The 16,277-nt window shown below is 35.0% G+C and overlaps 1 protein-coding gene across 2 annotated transcripts in view; it reads left to right on the top strand.

The window, feature by feature from the left end:
- The window catches only part of EFL1 (elongation factor like GTPase 1), a 93,053-nt gene that overhangs the window by 13,452 nt on the left and 63,324 nt on the right, over positions 1–16,277 (top strand). For both annotated transcript variants that reach the window (XM_026121292.2, XM_026121293.2), the window contains exons 11-14: positions 330–452; positions 3,214–3,313; positions 14,005–14,150; positions 14,893–15,071. In XM_026121292.2, the coding sequence (XP_025977077.2) occupies positions 330–452; positions 3,214–3,313; positions 14,005–14,150; positions 14,893–15,071 (548 nt within the window). The remainder of the gene's footprint in view (positions 1–329; positions 453–3,213; positions 3,314–14,004; positions 14,151–14,892; positions 15,072–16,277) is intronic.

The raw sequence follows: 16,277 nt of genomic DNA, 5'->3' as shown, positions 1-16,277 counted from the left end.
TGACATGTGTAAAGTATTGATGTACAATTACTAATTAGTTCTGTAAATCTTGCTCCAATTGTGCTATTCTTATTTCCTAGTAGCACATAGGGTGGGCCACCCCTTCTTATATCTCTGTTCTGCCTTTGGACAAATGCTAGGAAGGGAGCTTTAGAGGGAGCTGTATGCACCCTAAGGGACAGAGCTGGATTTTAGTTATCTGTTGTTGCTGGCAGTTAGTGCCTAACACTGTTGATTTTAAAGAAACAGACATTTAAAGCATTTGTCTTCCTTTTTATCAGTAAGGAAATATAAATGAGGTCGTCTGTATCCTTAGCAATGTGTTTTAGCCATGGTGTGTAATAAACTTCCCAGTCCTCTTGACATCACTGCTGAGAGAGTGGAAAGGCTGATGTGTGTTGGAGCTAGAACATTTGATTCTTTACCACCTGAAACCCAGGAACTGAAAAGTGGTGAGTAGATATTCTCCAATTAATGTGACAGCCATAATGTTGTTTCTGTTTTGGTTATCTTTTGTCTCTGGGTCCTGGGATGCATTGTAACCTCTACTTAGATTTAGAACTAATTTACTTGTAGCTTTGTTGACGTTTATCAATGACATGCCATGGTATTACAGTCTTGTTTTTATGGCCTTATGTTTTTCTTCAATCTCATATGGCTTTTAGGCAACTCAAGCTGCAGGTGATTTAAAGCCTGAGACTCTGAACCTGTTTGGGGATTTAGGAAGGGTGTATGATTAATATTTGTATTTAGTTCTATTAATATTTGTATTTACTTCTAAACAGCAGAATTTGTCACATCCATGAAAAAAGAACTGAATGTTTTACCAACTTGCATATTAAAGACATTATTTTTTAGCCAGTAGGGGTTCAAACTTGGATTTGATATTTACAAATATATTGATTAACTAGGTGCAGCTTTTGGTAATTTAGAATAAAAACAATTTTTTGTAGAATTTATTGCTGAATAATTTGTTTTATTGAAAAGGTGCTGTTAGAACAAGTTAGTAAGATGCAGCTTAGATTTACATATCTGAAGAAATAATTAGTTGATTTAGATATTTCGCAGCATTCTGGAATGATGAAAGATTACCAAATGATAGCAAGAGCCAAAAGATTTGTAAGGTAACAAATATATTTAATTCCCCAGAGCATTAAAGGAAGGTATGAAATCCTGGTATTTTGAGGTCATTTAAAGTTTTGCCTTTGACTTTACTGAGATCAGGATTTTGTGCCCAGTTCTGGCAGAGTTTCCAGCTTTAACTAATGGTTTCTCTTCCTGAAGGGTTTTTACTAGTATATTCAGATGTTATTGTATTGAACATTTGGATGTCTACATGCAAAATACAGAAAGTTCGATAATCGCTAAATTCTGTGCTACAAAATTGCAATAGGGACCGGGAAGACCTATGTTCCATGATTAGAGTTTGATGTAGGTGGTAGTAGTAGATCTGAAAAGTTATGCATTGCTTTGGACTTAATGAATAATTCAGAGAAACGTTTTTCCTGTCCTAATCTTGAGTCTGTAGTGGACCGAACTCTGGATGTAATACACAAGTAAAAACACCTCTACATTAGTGTTGAAAGTCCCAAATATGGTGTTCATTACTAAGCTGAGGAAGAAGCAATCCTAAGATGATGCTTAATGGTAACCAGTTGGCTGACTGCTGTTGCCCTTTGAGTAAAGGACGCTAAACTTACTGTACTAGATGCAGGAGCGCTCATCATATGCTCATATTCCTTTTTCTAGATTTCAATTATTTATAAATATAAACTCTGTGTGTTTTCATGTATGTAGTGTCAGAAAAACGATGATGCGTTGAAAAGGTCAACTTCTAGTGAGTCTGTTTTCCTGAAAGAAAGGTGAGAATTGCTGAGTATTTAGTAGAATTGGAAATGAAAACTGCAACTGATGTTGATGTAATGCTCCCAGGTTCAGGTAGTCTTAAAAAGAATATCTTCAGGTGATCTTTTCAAATAGGTATGTGGGGAAAAAAGATAGGCCTCACCCATGATTTTGGTTTTCTGAAAAATTGCTTTCTAATTGAACATGCTTTATAACCAGACTGCTGTTTTATTGTAAGGTATGTAATATCTTCTGGTATTTCAAGAGGTAGTTCAATAAAAATTCATATATCAAGATGATACTGTGCTTGAAAACTAGTAACAGTTAAAAACATACTTCTGAAATGTGGCTGCCTAATGAAAGGTGTTCATAGCATAACGTTTTGAAGAGACCTCTAAGAAATCTAAAGGGATGGGATTAATCACTGTCAAATTGACAGTCTCTTAGGAATTGCTTCCTAGGGGTGAGGGAACTGATACTTTCATCCTTTACTAAAGGAAAACAAACATTGTATTCTGCAAACAACATTGAATACTCTACCAGTATAAGTTAACTAGAAGACACTGGCATCTGTAAACTCAGACCTTCCTATTCTTAGTTAAGAAAATATAGCGTACTTAAGAGTTCAGTCCCTGTCATGTTACTTCTCAGTAGTAGACTTGCACGTTGTTTGCCTAAATAGTTTCCAATGTAGTCTTCTCATACATCAGATAAAAGGGAGAAGAGGATTTATTTGCTATGTTGTTAGAAGTTTTGAATGATATTATGTCTGTTCGGCATTTGATAATGTTCATGTCCAATGTTCCTAGTTGGATGAAAAAAACAATATATGGAAATTTCATAGGTATTGAATGAGGTTTATGGGGATCTTCTGCCCTTTGAGGAAGATCCAGTCTTGCAGATTAAGTTGTTTGGATTTCATGAAGGCACCAGTGTTTGGGCATTTGCAGAACTTCAGCCTTTAATTTGAAAGGAGGGAGAATAATGTGAGGTACTAGATAAACAGTTCATTCTTAATGCTTAGCCGTTCTTTGTTTTTCATTCTCATCTAAACCGGACTATGAACAAAAGTTTAAATATCAAACCAGTATGTTTCACTGGAGTATATGTAATTTATCATTTGTTATGCAGTTCTATTTTTACAAATTTTCTTCTCATGTTTTTTGTGAAACAGATTTGAAGAACATGAGCAGAATTGTGAGATGATTAGGCTAGAGTATTTGCTTCTGTTCCTGTTAATTGGTCTTTGGCATATTATTCATTGAAATTGGAAAGAAAGTAATTCCTGTAAAATTCATGGAAAGGGATAACTTCATCTATACTATTGGGGAAAAGATACGCAACTAACTTTCTTTTGTGTTTGTTCAGCTTTTATGAAGTGCAGTAGTGAAGGAACGGCCCCAGTTATTGTCTTTATTTCCAAAATGTTTGCTGTTGACGCAAAGGCATTACCGCACAATAAACCAAGGTAAGAAAATGTAGTATTTAACTTTCTAATCTACATTGGATACCTTCAGGAAACAGTCATGCTGCAAGCTTGGGTAAATTGTTTTAGGTCTGAGAAAATGATTCACTACTTATAGAGATATAGTAAAGCCTAAGTTAGGGCTGATGACTGTGACTGTTTAAGTCTTTGTCTAAAAGTTGATACTATTGCTGCATTAATGTTTGGAGGTTTGACTACTGTTCTAGTTTTCTCAAACATCCTAGGTTTATTTGAATTTTTTCTTATTACACTTATCTTCCAGTCTTTCACCATTGTTTCATACTCCCATTTTAATAGTTGCAAAATACTTGATGTGATGCTTTCACATATAAAATTGGTTTTAAGTCTGATGTTTGTAGTAAAAATGTTTGTGTAACCACAGCGGTGCCATTTTTATGCAGCTCCCCACTATTTGCAAGTCTGCTATTTAAAAAACCTTATAATCCAATTTGTGGGTTGGTAAAATAAAATCTAATTGTTCTCAAAAAGATTTTTTTGCATTATATCTTAAGATATAATTTAAGATATTTGCAAAATATCTTAGTATACTTTGCAAAATATTAGTATTGAGTCAAGCAAGTAGTAATTAATAACTTAATAATCATAACTATACAGCTTTTTTTAAAGAAAACTGGCTGAATAATTCTTTCAGTAAGAGGAATTTTTCTTCAGGGAAAAGATGCATTGCATTTATGGGTTGTCCAGACACTAGATGGTGCTGTTTTACTTTGAGTTCTGTCCTTTACGTGTATCTGGCACAAGAATTCCTGCTCAGGTGTCCGCGTAGCGTAGCCCTGATAGTTCTGCTTTGTCTGCTGTCTTTGACGCTTACCCTGTTTAACAGAGAAGGGTTATTTAGGTTATTTTTCATTATAAATATACTCTGACCGTCACTTTTTGACTATTCTGTTACTGATAATGTCCTGTTTATTTTATTTGTTGGGAAGATCGAGATTCTTAGATGTGATGAGGATGTATCATAGAGGCAGAGATGGCTGTCAGCCCTGTTTTGTGACTGTAAGTTAGGATTTCAAGCAATAGACAGTTTATGAGCGATTCTGACTTCCCAAGACTAATGGGCAGTGCTCATAGTTGTTTTCTTCCTGGTTTGTTACACTTCTGCATGCCCATTCTGCCTCACTGTTGAGCTCTCCTTCCTTGTCTTCTCTGATAGTCAGCTTACATTTTCCTTTGGTCTTTTATGCTCTTTGGTCATCCTTCGTCCGGAAGGGAAATGTTTTACATGCCTTTCCTCTTCCCTCCCTACCTCCCCTTCTTCAAAGAGGGTTTAATGCCATGTGTTAAAGTTATATTTTTTTAAAAGAGACAAAAAATTCACAAAACAGAACAGGATATTGAAGAAGTTGGTCTGTAGTATGTGCAAGACTGGCTCCATTGTTTTTTGCAAATGATGTATAAATATAGAAGCTTGTGCTTTGTGACTTGTTGGTCATATTTGCTTCTTATACGAAAAAATATGCTGCTTTCAATTTTATTTGTTTTCATAATGCAAATACTATTCCATTTCTGCTCTCTATATATTGTGTAACAAATCCATAATTCTGATCATCTCTGATCTGGTTTGAAAAACCTCAGGTTGTTTATTGATTTGAGTAACAACCATGAAATTTCTGTGGTTGATTGCAATTGACTGATAATTCAAGTACTGTATAGCTGGTCCAAAAATCCAAACAAAATTTAGACAGCTGTGTCTGGATTAGGAAAATTAGGCTTTTGGATATAATATTGCAGGAGAGTGAGGACTGCTCTGGAATTCTTCCTGGGAAACTTCGAGCATATTCACAGGGATTGTAGACCATGTTGCCTTTCTCCCCGTTTATTCAGTAAATTGAAAATTATAGTGTCTCACTTCATAGTTTATATGAAAAGTATTTCTTGCTGTCTTAATATTAAGTTATTCAATCGCTTGATAATCAGACAATATTAAAACAATATCACATGACTCTTTTCCTGAGATAACCGATTATTGTGAGCACCATGTAATTTTGCTGATGAGATAGTATTAGCAATTTATTTTTGAAGTGACAGTTGGATTCCATTTTTGAAAAATAGTAATATTTGCTAATGTCTAAATGTCTGTTTCTTAATGTTTTAATTGCAAGAATCTATAGGTGAGCAATTCCTGAAGAACTCGGGAAAGGAGTTTATTTTTAAAGAGAAAGGAAAACTGTTTCAGTGAAACAAAATATACGTGTTTTAAAAACATAGTGTTACTTAGATGTGATTCTTAAATGTATGTTTTGAATTATATTGGCTACTACGTGCTATTTACAGTTAAACAGAGAAGTTTGTTCTTAACAGAATTGAGTCATGGCTGTATTAGTTATGTGAGATCCAATATTTAAACTAGGCATTTCACAAGGACACTTTGTAAGAATGCCTGAACGTACAGAAGAATAAAGAATACCTACACTATGTGGAGCAATAGTGCTTTACAACAGTGGTTTTATATTTAATAATTTAAGAGCACTAGTAAATATTACATGTCTCAATTACATGCTAATTTTGTAAGAGCCATAATTTTTGGTGTATTTTGCTGTTTCTCTTTCCTTTTCCAAGGTAGTATTGGTAATACTACCTTTTGTAATATCTTTAGAAGTTGCAAACTGACTTTGCACCTTTTATAACTATAGTTGCCTTATTTCTGCCATCTGCTTGTCATGGTTGTTTAAGCATAGGTTGGGAAAAGCGAAAGGCTCTTTAAAGTCCAGGGTGCACAGTATCTAATAAACAAGGATGGATTTTTAATGAAGGTCATCTCCTTTGAGACTGCTGTTAGCAACTATTACCTGCTTAGAAGGTGACTGTATTTACAACCTTAGCAAGTTTAGGATAGAATCAATTCATTTTCAGTTGGAAATATGTACAGCTGCCCTTTTACTGTTTAAATAGCAAAATTTGTCAGCCACTAAAACACTAGAATAAATGAAAAATAATTTGTGCTCCGGGTACAACTGGTTGACAGCTTAATCTTACTTTGGAAAAATCTGAAATTTGACTTTTAGCCAGTATCAGCATGACCCTCTGTTTTTACCAGGTTTCTTAAAGAAACAAGAACTGTGTGAATATACTTGCTGTCTTCTAGTTTCTTCTGTCTGAATTCTTGAAATTGCTTACTAATTCTAACTAAATTTGACAGAGGTACAGGTTTTTAAAGATACTAAGTTCCTGTAGTTCTGTGAAAGTAGGTAGTTGGGCAGAGTAGACAGCAAATTAGTAAGGCAGTGTAGTATGAGCTTCTGTGCTTTATTAGGTATTCAGATATTTAAAAAGAAAAACAATAGCAAATATGGCCAGATTGTCGTCTTTGGGAGATGTATGGTTTGTGTAATAGGGCCACGCCTGGGGTTATTTATTCTTAAGTACTGTTGTGTGTGGAGTCAGTTGTTTATTTAGCATACACTGTTTTTTAACTGTTTTCTATTAGTGTTTTTCATTGAATCGCTCTCTAAAATAGAATGGCCAAGTGTAGGTTTATAAATAAAAGCAGAATTTGGCATTTAGGTACAGAATATAAATATTCCAGTTCATTCTTTATGAGTTTCAGAATTCCTTCTCTATCTAATCCAGTGTAAAAGGGGAATATTTAGTAGTTCTAGCTGTGATCACTTTCTAGTTTTAAATATTTTTGTTTATTTAATATAAAATATTGAGAAAATGTAAAATGGATATCAAATGTTTGTAATGAAATCCTCTAGTACTTCTAGTTACTTTTAAATGATTATAAAGAACCTATTGACCAAATAACCTGACTGTACTAAAATTATATATCATGAGTGCATTAGGGGATATAAATCTCAGGATGATATGAAAAGTATTTCTTTTCCCTTAGTCAGCTCAAATCAGGATTTTTTTCCTTAGGTGTCACCGTGAAATTAGCACTTTTCCACACAAATCTGCATGAAATCATTATGATAATTGTTTCTTTGTTTTGTGCTACAGCTTGTTTGCTTGTCTTAAATCAAGAGATTGTAGTATACTTCATCAGTTTCCTTTCCAACATTTCCTAAAGCTTATACTGGGGAGAAAAACCATAAATCCTATAAATTTACCTACTGTTTAGCTAAAAAAGAACTTTACATTGTCTTTATCAAAAGAAAATGTTTATAAAGCTCCAGGCTCTTCAGCAAATTACTATCTTGTATGTAAATTAATTTGTACGTTTAAAGGCAATATGACTTTCAGTGGCTTCATTTCGATCTAAGCCCATCATCTTCTGTTTGCATTAATAGTTTGTATTAAATTATAGTTAGTGCATAAGAAATAAATATGAGACTAGTCATCTGAACAGCCTGACAGGTTTACAGGTTAACATCTGAGGGTGGCATCCAGTTACATAATTAACGGAGCAATATGTGCTTTTCATAAAAGAAAGCCCTGTTCATATGGTTGTTATGAAATGAATCGTAACAGTATGCATTTGAATACAACTGAAACCTGTCAAACTAATCTGAGAAAAATACCTGTTTATTAATGGATGAAATCTGAATCTCTTGCTGTTGTTTAGCTTGTGTAATTCTGAGTTTCTGAAAGAACAGTTTACGGTATTCTGGACGTGTTTTGCTTCAAGTGTCAAGTGTTTCTTCTTTATTGCATATTTATTATGCAAGATAAATCAGTAAAAAAAGTCAGTACATCAGTCAAGGGTTAGGTCTGGGTGTTTTTCTAGATGATGTGTGACAGCTTGATATTGATATCTTAGTTTCAGTATGTATGCCTCAGAATGAATGACCTCTGCAGTACAATACAATGTGAAAAAGTTGTCCAGTATACCCCTTTGCAGCAGCCCTGTACGATACACTGTGTGGAATTTATGTAAACACTTATTTGGTTAATTTTCATCTGTTTGTTTTATGTATACACATTTATTTCTACTGTGAATTCCCCAGTGCTTATAGTTGCACTAGAAAGGATATGAAATAATTGTACTTGCTGTACACTAGCTTGTGAATGGAAATAGTTCTTAAAGGTTGATCTTTAAGGATGTTGCTGTTCAAAACTTGAGACTGTTAGTTCTTGGCTGGGATATGAAATAGCAATTTTGCAATGCAAAGACATTAAACAGTTTAATTCTAGTCCAAAAATTCATGAACTTCAGGAGGGAGAGGAAGACCACTGGCCATGTCCTGCATTGAGTGGTAGCAAACCAGCTACGCTTGAGAGAGCTGTCCTTAGGGATGCTGTTGCCAGAAGTCTTTGTGCCAGAGGCTGAGCAGAACAGCAGGCAGTGACTTAACCAGAGCTTAATGCTGATGCGCAGGGTCATGGAGAGAAATCCAGAAAACTTTCTGGAAACTACTTGGCTTTAAGGATGCTAACAGGAAATACCTCCTTAGTTTCACAATCAAAATGAAGCATGTGTCTGTGAGCTCATAGGGTTTAAACTGGTAAAAACAGTGTGGATGCAAGGTATTCTCGGCCACTTCAAAAAATACCCTTGACAGCATGGGAGAGGCTTCACAAGCACTTGTTGAAGGTAGTACCAGTCTTTTGGAAATCAGTTGATTCTGTGACTGACTTTCCTTTTAAAAATGTTCTGAAAGTTAAAAGGTGAACCCCCCCCCCCCCAATAAAACACTGTGTTTTCTTTAAAAGTCATAGGCTAATTTGTGTTCAATTTTATGTATTTATTTTTTTACTATGACTTTTTAGAATGTTTTCAAAGAGAGACTTCATTCCAAAACATAGAAAGGTAGAAAAGCTATCAAAAATTCAGAGGACTGATTGAATGAAGAAGTTAGTTGCTCAGTTTGAACTACATGAACTATTTTGGGGGATGTGGGAATGAGGAAAACATCAGCAGTAGCTTCTGTCGCCCAAAATCTGATATTTCATCAACAATCTAGTGGATGTCAATAATGTGAATGTTGTACTCTGGCACATTATTTTTTCCATGGCTTTTGTTTACCATGCAGTGGGACTGAGATGCGTTAGTGATAATGTGGTTAACCCATTTCAGTCGGCTATATTACTTATGCTAGTTGGTGTGTATGCTGTTAGGACACTATGGTGTCCCTCTGAAGGAAGGGAGTCTTTCTTTTGCCTCTGTTCCAGATTTTTCATTCGTTGTTTTGTGTGCAACTGTATGGTCCCTTTCCTCAGCCAGTATCATGAAGCTGTAGATCCTTCCTTATGGACTGAAAAAGGAGGAGGGGAGAAATATGATGGGGGGAGTGAAAAGGAGGAAGAAGAGAAAGGGTTGGGTTTGCATTTGTTCAAGATTGATTTCACTTCTCATTGGTTTTGCCAACTAGAGGAATTGAATAAATCCAGGGTATAATCAAAAAAGGTTTTTATTGCAGATTAACACCGTATGTGCATTAATCTAGTGCTTTGTTCTGCTTTAGTGTGTTACAATTCCATATAAGGATTTATTTGGTGATAATATTTCTTTTTTTGTGATATCTAAGGAAACTACTGGGAGTGACTAATTTTACAGGAATTGATGTTGACAGAAACCAGGATGGAAGTCCAGGTTGTACCTGCTAGCTAAAAACGCACCCAAACGTGATCTGTTTCTTATCAAATTGAGGATATAGTTGACTGTGCTTATATGTATTGTAACTTACCCCTGTGCATTCAGAATGCTAAAGTACCTTTAAGGTTTGAGACTAGAGCTATCTGACACTAAAATATAGTAAAACCTTATAAAACACTGCATGAGGGGTGAAAAAGGCAAACAACCTTTGTTTTCCTTCTACTCTCGTGATTATTTACACAAATGAAAAGTATTTTCGGACAATAAAATGTGTCAAAATGCATGCACATGTCCTTTTGTGTACCCTGTGCCATCGCATACAGACTGCGTTTATCACACCCCTGGCTGTCTCATCTGTACTTTTCCTATTAATCTGTCTCCCCTGGGAATTATTCAGACATTCCAAACCCTTAAATAGCTTTGAACAACTGCCTTCAGGAAGAAGAAAATCATCATGAAAATGTTTTCTTCTCTACCATCTGCTTTGCATTTTGTATTGCTAAGCCTCACTCTCTTCTGCAGTAAAATAAACAACAAAAAAAATCCTCACTGCCCCGAGTTTCAGAGAAGGAGTCTTAATTCTGACACAGTGACTGTTTAAGAGATTGGGACGGGAAGGCAGGGGGGAGAACAAGCTCTTCAGTCGTAGCAACATTTGTCTCTTTTCTTTGCCTTTGCTCTGGCATGTAGTATGTCTGTTCCAGGTTCAAAGTTCTGAAACTGTGCACTTCAAAACTTTGACATTTTGTCCTGGCAGTCTCTTTTAGGTAATTTTTATTTTATTTTTTTAATTTATGTATGGGTTTTTTTGCTCTTTTCAGCTGAATGGTTGTATTCAAGGTAAGCAAGGTGACATTAAGAGTGATTACCTCAAGTTCTGAAAACAATTTCAGTAAAATGAAGGATTCTTTTAAGCATTTTTAAATTAAGTCTCTTGCAGAATGTGGTATATGCAAAATGCACTGGTATTATAATATAGAAACTCTGTTGGCAGCGAGTTGGTCTCAGCCACTTGATCTCTTTATGGTTTTCTGCCTCTAACTGTTCCAGGTTCTTATCAAAGTTAGCTCTGAGTCTCCACTGTCCACACACAAAAACTTTGACCTTTAAATGGTATGTTATGTCCCTATTTGGGAATGTGAAATGGTTGATAAGTGGGTATGAATCAACCTACTTTTTAAGTAGAGATCATATTTATATGCCTGTTCTGTAAGAAAAATCACTGTAGTGCTATAATCCTTCCTGCTACTTTCTTCCTCCTGTCATTCATTAGAGCTACCACTCTTCGGCTAATTTTGAGCTGTTTTGTTGAGAAGGAACATAGTTCACACTTTGCAAGTGTGGAAACTGAAGTACACAGAGACAAAGTGACTTGTCCAAGGCTACTTTTAGCTAAACAAGCTAAAATTACTAACAGGACACTCCTGTGTCTAGTGCTCTGTCTATGGGACTGCACTTGATACAATTGACTGAAAGAATGCTAAACCTTCTCAATAGCAAAAACTGTTGTCCTTGACCCCAACATGTGAGCAAAATTCAGGAGGAGTAAGGACACATCATGTAGATGCGGCTTTGCTGTGGAACTGTGTTCACCTTCTCTAGGGGGAGTTGAAATCTAAGGCTTTGATTAATTTGTCCAGTTGGGCTGTATGAACGCATGTTTTGCATGTTTCATTAAGGATATTCACATAATGCAAAAATGCATTGGTTGTTTGCAAAGGAATTAATCAGTGCTCTAAAGCAATGTATGTTTCTGTTGCTCGCAATATATATCTCTTGCGCTCATGGTAGAGCGTGATGAGCACAAAAAAGCTTTTATTATGCTTCAGTTTAGAAAGCTGTTTATGTCCACTGGCTTTTGCACTTTGTTTTATTCTACTAATTATATGTTAAAAAGGAAAAGAAGAATAAAAAAATAGGTGTTGTATTTGCCATTTACATGTTGAGATCAAACTCTTCTTTTTGCTGGCCTGAAATAGTTCACTTAAATTCTTTTCCTTTGAACTTTTACACTTTTATCTCTTGCTGAGCTAAAGGGAGAGTTGGTTTAGGAAAGGTCTCTTGTGCACTGTCTGTGTGGGAATCCCTCTGAATAAACATTCTGTATTGCTTATCTTGGCTTGAAGCCTGACTTAATAAATTCCAAAGTATCCAAAATACTTGACAGGTGATGCTTATATGTTTAATGAATTGACTTTTTTGCTTCCCAATGCCTTCCTGCTGTGGCTGGGATAATTTTCTTGGGAAAGAGGGGCTTGATATGGTAGTGTGAGGGACAAACATTAGCATTCATGATAATTTCCATAGTCCAAGTTGGACTTCTGTTTTACTTAAGCTAACTGGGAAAAATGCAAAGGCTAAGATCCAGCGAGGAGCAAGCTGCAAATTGCTTTGATTCAATCTTACCTGTTATTCAGTCTTATTTTTCTATTTTTATCATTTTGAAAAAAACTGTACAAGAATACTAAGTACTTTGTCTTCTCACTGCATATTGGCTGTTTTAATTTTCTTGCTAAGATGTTTTGCACAGTGCTGAGAACAAAACTGTTCATACAGGTATCTGCACCCTGATTTTCATACCTCTCAGAGGGATTCTTGTCTTTGACCGTTCTTAGGCCTTTATTTTTACTTAGGGATTTTAATTAAGAAAAATAATTCTTTGATTTGTTTTTTTGTTTGTTTAGTTAGCAGTGTGTCTTTAGGGTAGTACTTTCAGAATAATAACGAACAGAACTTTATCCATGAAAACCTGAGTATGACAATTTTTTTTTGTATGAAATACTAAGCAGTGATAAATATAACTGAGATATGACCATATACCCCACCTTACCATTCCAAAATAGCTCGTGTGTTATCTATGGTTAAATGAACCAACAGTACTGGCTTTCTAATGTAAGCTTGTGTCTGATGGAAAAAAGAAGAACACTTTAAAACTGAAAGCATTCCACTCCCATTAAAAAAATATACCAACCTAACCTTAGATTTTTTTTTCAGCTTCTAGACCATAGCAGTAAAGATACCTGTTAATGTAAGCACCTGACAGCCTATTACAGAAGTAATTGTGGATTTTGAAATTATGAAACAGACTAAATTATTATTAAGAGTATCTGTTATGGTCATAGCAGGATCTTAGGTTCAGCTGTTTCATATAGGAAATTATTAGAAACAGCGAAGGGGTTGTAAATAAAAGAAGACATATCTGAAATTAGCCTGGTTGTTTGGTCTCCATCAAAGTACAGCATAACTTCATATCACAAATTTTGTTTAGGACCAGATTTAAAATCACACACAATTTCAGGGAATGCTTTTAGATTTTATATATATTTAACTCACTTCACTGTTTAAAATGCCTGAGAGGAGTTGCATGTAGAAGCAATTCTGTTTATATTGCCTTTTGGAAGAATGATTATATGTCATTCTTTAAAACATTTCTTGTCTTTTTGCTTTAAATCTTATGTTAAAACACTTTTTTGGTTTAATAGTTTGTTTTAAGATAGGGCTCACCGGTGGTGAGATGAAAATTGCATCAGAATATCGAAATTCTCTTTTTCATTGTCTTGGTCTTTTGTTTGTTTATTGTCTTGGTCCTTTTGTTTTTTATGAGGTTATTCATTTTATGGGAAGGCAGCTATAGCAAGCCAAGTCTTTTGCCTGCATTTGAATGCGTGCCTTAAAAACTGCATTAGAATAGAAAAAATACCACAAGTAATCTAAAATTAGAATATTTTGATCCATTTGAATTTGGAAGAAGGAAAAAAAAAATCTTCTGGTAGTTTTTCTGACTAGGTTGGTATATAGGTAAGTCTAGATTAGTACATTGTACATTTAGTCTTAGCTGTGATTCTAATGCTCAGACTAAGATTCTGGACATGACAGCAAAGCAGTTTTTTAAACTGGGTTGGATCTTTAATGAAAAAGTGAAAATTCACAGGTCAGTGGGAGAAACTGTGGATTTATTTTAACAAAATAAACAGAAGTTTTGCATAGTAGACTCTTCCTAAATGTGGTAGAGGAATGAGTTTGTATGTATTTTTAGCCAGCTGAAATAAACTATGTTGTGGGGACAAAAGGTGTAAGCTTTTACATATGCCAGATGAAATATTCTAATTATTGTGATTTAATTTATTTTTAAAAATGACACTTCCAAATGTTAATATTTTAAAATACAATTTAGGCCTTTGACTCAAGAAGAAATAGCTCAGCGGCGTGAAATTGCGAGACGAAGACACGTAGAAAAATTGGCAGCAAATCAAGGAAAAGAGCTGTCAGAAAAGCCCCCAAGTGAAAATACATCTGAAGTGAGCACTGGTGACACAAAAGGTATATGATGCTCTGCTATCTATTCTTCTCACTAGACAGTACCTTTAAATACCTAGTAGAAGCTAGATGTCATCAAGGGACTGATTACGGAGCTGTATACCTTACAAAGAATCATCCACACTCCAGTCCAAAAAAGTTAGTCCAGAAAATAAATGAGACTGAAATTTTTTGACTATTGTTTGTATTGACAAATTGTTTGACTGAAATAGTCAGGAGGCATTTACAACAAAGCTGATAGTTTATAAGTACTGTAATAGTGCCAAGGCTACCTGTTTGTATGGCCTGAGGATGTTTTTGGTCTCAGTACCTTCAGCTACTGAAGTGAGATGGTGCCTGGAAGAGATGCTTTGCTGAAAAATTTAACTTTATTCTATGTAGGAAGGCAGAATGATTTTCCCCCCCCCCTTGTGTATTGGGTAGAAAAATTCAGGTTTGTTTACTTTCCTGTTGGACCCTTCTTCTGACCCTGTTACTAGCATATGAAACTCTGCCAATTTAACTAATTCCTCTAAGCTTTTATCAGAATACCTGTTTCATTAAAAAACAAACAAAAAACCTATCCAAATAACTAGTACAAAAACAGTGTATAAGATACGGGGTGGGTATTAAGTTATAATGGGGGTTTCTTACTGTCTTTTAAAGAATCATCAGTCATGATAGGCTACAATGTGTTTAATTTTTTCTTTAGATGGTGATGCAGAAATTGTTTTTATATTTCCTGTATTCTTCTAACTTTGACTAGGTGAAGAGCAACAGCTCAACAATCAAACAGAGATCATGACCTCAAAAGCTATGAAACAGGAAGCAGACAACAAGGAGTCTTTCATTGCTTTTGCTAGAGTGTTCAGTGGCGTAGTGCAAAGAGGGCAAAAGATCTTTGTTTTAGGACCAAAATATGATCCTGCTGAGGCTTTGCATAAGGTAAGAGGTGACAGTGAAATGTTATGATAACTTGAGATTCTTTTGAAACTCTGATGACTTATTTTTTACATGCTTTTCACTCATAAAGAAGTTCAAGTAAAAAATTTCCAAAAGCATCAAAGTAATTTATGAAATTAATCATTAAAAGGTTTTGTTTAGTTTATTTTAAAAATGAAGTTACTGTTTTAAAGAAGGAACAGACCTTGTTTATAGTTTCTTTCTGTCTGAAGATGTCAAGCCTTTGTAGATCTTTTTTATTAAGAGGAATAGACCATTTATTGCGCCTTAAAATTTAAGGATCATAACTTGTCTGCATACAATATCAAGTTTGGCAGAGGATATTCTGTTTTCTGCTGTTCTGTGAAAAGTGTTGGTTAAATGTGTACACACCAACTGATTTTCACTCTGATTAAAAGTAGATAAGACTTAAAACCTTGCATAGATTTTTATCAAAAGACAGACCTAAAGTGCCTAAATGTATGTAAGCATACACGACATGCTTCAGAACTTATCTATCACTTTCAGCTATTTGCAAAACCCAGTAATTTGCAGTGAAAATAATTAATTCATAATAGAATACTGACACACATCCCCAGGCACAGGAGTTGTGCTAAGATCTGAGCACAGGATAAATAAACATTGCTCTGATACGGTTACCATCTGTCAGAGAAGTTTGGGGGGTTTTATGTATGCTCTGTAGCAAGAAGTTTCAGGTTTGGCAGCTCTACAATTCTCATTAGGTATTACAAAGTTTGCTTCAATGGAGTTTCTGAAATCTGTTATTTTATGCTAAATTGTTGAGAGGGTGGAAGCCATCAGTCACTGTCTTACAGGATCACAGTAGTCTCGATTTTGATGAATCTTTCAGTTTTCTGCTTCCATACTTTGCCAGCTTAGGTCCATTTTAGTGGACATTAGTTATCTGTGATTCGTGGTGTTAAAAAGTATGCACTTAGTGTAATTATTTAAGATGACTGAATATGTTGACAAATATTATACATATGCATACATGATTTTACCTTCATCACAAAATGTGGAAATGGTGCCCTAAAACCTGTTTGGACATGTTGTGCTTAGTATGCTATTAAAAGCAGTTATTTCAGCTTCTGTGAAGATGAACAGCTCCGTAACTTTTCAGTTAACAGGCACCTCTTAAACCTCTCAACATCTCTATTCTTTCTGAGCTTGAAACTCCCAAAATAAGCA

The sequence above is a fragment of the Dromaius novaehollandiae genome, chromosome 10 (assembly GCF_036370855.1).
Source record: "Dromaius novaehollandiae isolate bDroNov1 chromosome 10, bDroNov1.hap1, whole genome shotgun sequence".
Classification (NCBI taxonomy): Eukaryota; Metazoa; Chordata; class Aves; order Casuariiformes; family Dromaiidae; genus Dromaius; species Dromaius novaehollandiae.
Note: the sequence above shows the minus strand (reverse complement) of the source record. Positions and strands in the feature narration are given on the sequence as shown.